The sequence below is a fragment of the Ovis canadensis genome, chromosome 26 (genome assembly GCF_042477335.2).
Source record: "Ovis canadensis isolate MfBH-ARS-UI-01 breed Bighorn chromosome 26, ARS-UI_OviCan_v2, whole genome shotgun sequence".
Lineage (NCBI taxonomy): Eukaryota > Metazoa > Chordata > Mammalia > Artiodactyla > Bovidae > Ovis > Ovis canadensis.
In genome coordinates this window covers 29,739,506-29,745,737 of record NC_091270.1, presented here as the reverse complement: position 1 = coordinate 29,745,737, position 6,232 = coordinate 29,739,506, and the positions used below count along the sequence as shown (strand labels likewise).

The 6,232-nt window shown below is 45.4% G+C and overlaps 1 protein-coding gene across 2 annotated transcripts; it reads right to left on the bottom strand.

Moving 5' to 3' along the window:
• Positions 1-531: 531 nt before the first annotated feature.
• CDKN2AIP (CDKN2A interacting protein) lies at positions 532-5,145 on the bottom strand. Of its 2 annotated transcripts, none has more exons than XM_069573180.1 (3): positions 3,643-5,145; positions 3,105-3,204; positions 532-2,645 (listed from the first exon to the last, which is right to left on the bottom strand). In XM_069573180.1, exons 1-3 carry the CDS (start codon positions 3,912-3,914, stop codon positions 2,637-2,639), a joined length of 381 nt encoding a protein of 126 aa, XP_069429281.1. In that variant the 5' UTR covers positions 3,915-5,145; the 3' UTR covers positions 532-2,636. The 2 variants fall into 2 exon arrangements, with proteins under 2 accessions (XP_069429281.1, XP_069429280.1); XM_069573179.1 differs by having other exon boundaries at positions 3,074-3,204; positions 3,643-4,712.
• Between the last annotated feature and the right edge of the window lie 1,087 nt (positions 5,146-6,232).

The following is a 6,232-nucleotide window of genomic DNA, read 5'->3' as shown; positions in this document are numbered from 1 at the left end:
AGTATATGTACTTCTATTATTTTTAAAATATAAAACAGAAATAGCTTCTGCATACCTAAATTTTACTATTTATGTCCAATTTTCCTACTCCAACACAACTGCCACGTAAAAGGTCATGTCCTGGTTTTTCTCGGTACATTATCACATCTATGGTCAAAGTGCAGCAATTTTAGAAAGCCAGAAGGCAGCCAGAGAGTAATCCAGTCTGAATCACCTAGGACACAGAAGTAGGACTTCATTTCACTATCAACAACTGTAATTCACTTGAACAGGCTCATTAAAGAGCTGAGCTTAGCTTTTCTACTGCCTGCCCAGTGTTTTTCTGAGATTTGTAAACAAAAATAAAACACCTGGTTCTGCTTCTAGATTTGCAAACTGTTAACCTCACTACCCACTGAAAACTGTATCAAGCTGTGAAAAATTACCCAGTTGTAACTTACGACGACTGGTAACATGAAGCCTATTCACAAGAATTGGTTCTGACTTCAGGGGTGAAAAAAAAAACAACAAAAAACAAAAAACCACAAGTTCTTGAAAAGGTAAAATAGCTGAAAGCATTTAATATCTAAACAAATCAATCCGTTAATTATAGTAGTCACAAAATATGCTTAATATAGAAACCCACATTTATGTCTTTAAGAAAAAGGGTAAATTGTAGTTTACCTCAAAACATAAATTAACCCACTTAAAGAATCTGCAGAGGTCAAAATCATGGTGAATTTCAAACAACTTCAGAATAAAATAAACAAGTATTTTACACTGCTTTATATCTTAAAAAATGCTTACAACTTCTCATAAAAATAGTCTGAGGCAACTATTTTCTCTTTTATTCTTTAACAGACGTTCAATATTATGGGCAACATTCTTAAAACCTTAAGCTTCACAGACTTTCAGCCATTCAAATACTATGGTCCCCTTTTCTTTGATGTGAAAGTTTATTCAGCTAGTAAAAGAAAAAGCATGGTAGACAACTTATACATTTTTCACCAAATTGAAAGTAGTACAAAAATTTCAAGACTACAGAACTACACATCGTACCTAACGTGTCATTAAAAATAGAAGACAGTATTTTCTTCAGCAAATAAAACAGCATACTGGTATGCCGGTAATGCATAAACCTTTTAATGTATACTGTCATTCACAAATTATTTACAACTTCCACTGTGTGAAGAGAACTAGAATGTAAATTTTCTGCAAAACTGGAAAAAAGCAATACAAAATTTGTGAAAGCTTGTGTTTCATATACAAAAGTAAGCCAGTTTTTTTCTTCAAATACCAGGTAATGTACACAGTGATATTTTGGACATATTACAGTAATTCTTGAGGATGTTTTAATGCTGGAGGCAAGTTTACAGGCCTTGATTCTTCATCGAGGAGTACTAAGTCTTCTATTTCACTGCCTCTGTATTTCCTTTTACATATTTTTACCACTACCTTTTTCTTGAGAAATAACTTCAAGGCTTCTCTTGATGCAACTGCTTTAGCATTTTCTTTGCTTTTTCCACAGCCAGTGCCCAAATACACAGACTTACATCTCAATTCACAAACAATACTTTCTTGAGAACTCTTGTTTTGAGGCAGATCTGCCAGTTCTTTTAGCGGGACAAAAAACACATCCAGTGTGGCTTTCAGAGCCTCAATAGCTGCGTTTAAGAGCTCGCCATGATTCACACTGGGACTAAAGCCACCAACAGCCACCAACTTCCACGCCACTGTTTTATACAGTCTATTGAAAAAAGGTTGTTTCTGTTTCACATCTTCGTTGGTTAACTTGCAACAAGAGAACTTGACAGAACTCTCACTCGACTGTGAAGTACTTTTGGAAGGCAGCTGTGCCGTGCTGGTCTGAGAACTACTCTTAGAAGCCAGCTGGGACACACTTGCTATGGCAGTGTTTTTGGAGACCAGAGAGCCACTGGTCTGGGAGCTGTTCTTGGAAGCTAACAGTGACGCAGCTACCTGTGAAGCGCTTTTGGAAGTCAGCATTGTGTTCACTGAGGTGTTGCTCTTGGGGGTTAGTGAAGACATGCCTGATGATGAACTGTTTTTAGAAACTGATGATGAAACACTTGCCTCTGAACTGGCTTTAGAAGTTAACCCGCTGGAAGCTGTCTCTGAACTAGCTTTAGAAGACAACAGTGGCAACTCTACTTCTGAGCTTCCTGAGGAGCCCAACAAGGGTACCTCAATCTCTGAGACGCTTTGAGAGACTGAGGCGGACGAGCCTTCCAAAGCACTCTTTTTCGGCGATCCACTTTGTTGTCTGGAATCAGTGGACTGGGTTACATGACTATTCACACTGGATTTCAACAATGAAGAAACAAATGATGCTGAACCATGCCTATCTGGAACTTCTGGTTCAGAAGCTTTTCCAGACCCTACTGCTGTCACCTGAGAGGCAGCACTGCTGCTGCTTTGGCTGGCAACTGCGCGCTCTCCATCACTTGTGGCGCTATTCTGACTTGGGGTGCTGGAGCTCCGAGCTGAGTTCCCACTACTCTCTGATTTGGAAGAGGAACCTGAACAGGTTGAGCTGCTCTCCTGCTGAGCTGATGTTTTAGCAGGAATTTTCAGACGATCTTGCTCAACTGCAGAATTGTTTTTCCCTTCTATGGTTCGTTTTTTGGCTGGCTCTTCTACCCCTTCTGAAAAAAAGGAAAGCAGATATGTAAGTCTACTTCACACACACACATCAGCTCAAAATGTACAAGACAGATAACACATATTAAAACAAAGGCACAAGGTAAGGTGAAATTACTTCAGGATTTGTAGATTCTTTACAAAGTGTGGAATAACTTCATTAATTCTCAAAACAGCTTTGAGTAACATCAATAATTTCTAACATTAAAAAATTAACAGCATAGGTAACATTTGACACTTTGAAATCTCATGGCAGTCAAAGGAAACTATCAAATTCAAAGCCTAAAGCACATAAACACATAATTTAACATTCCAACTTGATTAATATTATAAAAATTATAACTCATTAAAAATTAGTAATAACGATCATTCCTAATTACATCAAACTTAAGTTCTAAACTCCTATGTATGTTCACATCTATGATCTGCTAACCATTGCTACTCGATATCCCTCTTTTCTTCACCTTGGCAACCAGTTCGTCTCTTGTGATATGGATTGGAGCATCTGTCACTTTGATGCCTTCAGCCATACTAAGTATTTTATCCATAACTTTTTGAGGGTACCTGTAACAAGAAGGGAGAGACGCTTCAGAAAGTGTTTTTGCTCCGCTGCCACTTCTAGGGTACAAAAACTGCAGGCCACAGGAACTGCATTTCCTGGTAGTAAACAAGAAACTGAACCAACCGCCAGGAACTTTCGGTTTCCTGGAACTTCACACACAAACGCCCAGGGTCTGGGAGGCGGGGCCCTTTCTTACAAACCTAATTTAGATTTAGTGTCTCTCCCCCTCGAAGAGCATTGTCAGCTCATCGCCAACGACACCAATGGCAGCTCCCCACTCTACGGGGGCACCTCCAGACCGTGAATCGTGTCGGCTTCTGACAGAGACGCCCTTCTCACCCTTAGAGGGCAGCAGGTCCCGCGGATTCCCGCGCTTCACCACTCCCCCTCCCGGCCGACGGCTCCGGGCCTCGGGAAACGGGGGACGCGGGCTCACTCACCGGCACCCGAGGAAGACGTGGTTGGCCCAGGCCATGGAAAAGGAGATGAGCTGCTGCAGCTGCCGATTGCGGGTCCCGCTCTCGGCGTCGGCGGCCTCCTCCCGGGGAGCGGAGGCAGCACCGCCGGCGGGGACCAGGTCCCCGGCGTTGCGGAGCAGGAACTCTCGGCGGTGGCGCCAGTGTTTGTCGGTCTCGCCGTCGCAGCGTAGCGCCTCCACCCAGGCGGCCACTCGCGGGTTCTGGCTCAGGTATTCCGACACCTCCTGCGCCATGTTGGGCCTGCGGGTCGCGGAGGCCGGGAGCGGACTCTGAGCCGGGAGGCAGGCGGGGGGCGCGGGGCGAGCGGCCCTGTCACTGCGGCCTGCACCGGCAGTCCTCCAGAGAACGCCCCTCCAGAGGCCCAAACACCAAACAACAGCGCCGGGAGCAGCTGAACCGCCCACTTCCGCCCGCCGCCGGCTCCTTCCCTTTTATAACCTCGTCGCCGCTGAGCGCCCGCGCGTCCTTCCGGCGCGAGCCGGCTCTCCCAGGACGCTTTGCGGCGCGCGAGCTGCCGCGACGCTGCCGCCCCGACGGCAGCGGGGGGAGGGGAGGCGGAGCGAGGGCGGGCGGGCGCGCACCTCCCGCCCCAAGAGGGCTGTTCGTCTGTGGGTTCGCCTGGGGTACCCTTGACCTCCGCGCCCGTCTCCCCGTTCTGGGTCGGCTTTGTGACGCCGCGCGCTCCGGCTTCCTCCCTCCCGCGCCTGGCCCGTCGCTCCTGGGGGCGGCCGAGGGCAGCTGGGAATGCGGACTGGCTGGGCGGGGCCGGCCGAGTCCTCGCGTCTAGCGCGCGTCCCCGCCGACTCGAGCTGCTTTCCCAACGCGAGGTCTGGCGTCTCGGCCCTAGGACGCTGGTTTCGAGCAAGGCCAAAATAAAGTTCGCTTTCATCTTTTGGTTACATGGAAAACAGCATCCAGCGCCGTTTCGAATATAGATAAGCGAGGCATTTTGAAGCCGTTCGGGTCTCGGGGCATATAGGGATGTGCAGGTGCATATTAGTTTAAATTGTGCTAATAAAGATCAATGATAACTTTTATCCAGTTCGATGTTGCTCTGTAGAGCCCAGTCTTTGAAACCAGCCCTGACCCCGCAGATTTAGGTTTCGTTTCCGCAGTTCAACCCAGGCTGTACTGCTTCCCCTTGGGTGGATTTTTGGTCAATATGAAACGCTGCACCAGGACCTTCTGTCTCCGTATTTCGTTAAATTTACAAACAGGAACGCCTAGCTGGACGGAAGGGAGGAATGCATTTGTCTCCACGGCCCCAACTTTACCCTCTTATAGCATTTTTTTCTTTGCATTTTTTTTTCCCTTTTAGAATGTCCACTCCCGACTTGCTTGTTTCCAATATTAGGTGTTGAGATGGTTGGATGGCATCACCGACTCAATGGGCATGAGTTTGAGTAAACTCCGGGAGCTGGTGATGGACAGGGAGGCTTGGCATGCTGCAGTCCATGGGGTCGCAAAGAGCGGACACGACTGAGCGACTGAACTGAACTGAGGCAGTCAACAGTCCCTCCCCCTCAGCCCACCCTACCCTCATTGGTTTTCACAAGTTCCCTTCTCTCATTTTCTCTCTGAATTCTTCCTCCCTCTAGTCCAGTAATGTCTCCTTATAGTGAGAAGGCAGTTTGATAGTACGATATATGGTATTATTCTTAACTTCGTGGTCCGTGGTCTATGCCCTGAACCTTCATATGCAAAGTAAACCTTAAAAAAAAGGCATATATCTTTTAGGTCAAGCATCTGGCTCCTGCAAATCACGAATACTCCAGCTTTCAGCCCAAAATCCTTTCATTATAATTTTAACAATCAGTTTTGAATCCAGTGCCCTCCAAAGCAACATGGCTGGACTGCTACAGGGGGAAAAAAAAAAAGAAAATTCTTGGTTTAAAATGTCCAGATATCCAGTATCCTTGCCTGGAAAATCTCATCAACAGAGGAGCCTGTGGGCTGGGGTTCATGGGGTCACAAAGAGTAGGACATGACTTAGAGACTGAGCAGTCTACAGTAATGCTAATCTGAAATTTATGTTATTTGAGGAAAACCTCAAATAATTCAATTTACTAAGTTATTAAATGCCCCAAACTAGCAATCATGTTTTCTCTATATTACAAATAAAAGTAATTTATTTTTGAATAGCTAGGAACATTGAAAGGTCATTTTTATTTCTTAGACTAAGTTTATATATACCTACACACACACATACACACACACATATAATTTGAAGTCATTAAATCATTAGCCTCTTTTTTGGCAAAGTGGAATCTGTGTATTTTTTAAAAAGGAAGAGGAAAACAAATATTGTATATTAATGCATAGATATGGATTCTAGAAAAATGATACTGATGAACCTATTTGCAGGACAGGAATAAAGATGCAGACTTAAGAGAATGGACTTGTGAACTCACGGCGGAAGGAGAGGTTGTATAGCACACAGAGCTCAGCTCAGTGCTCTGTGATGAGCTAGAAGGGTGGCATGCATGGGAGGGAGGCTGGGGAGAGGCGCTCAAGAGGGAGGGGTATATGGACACATATAGCTGATTCACCT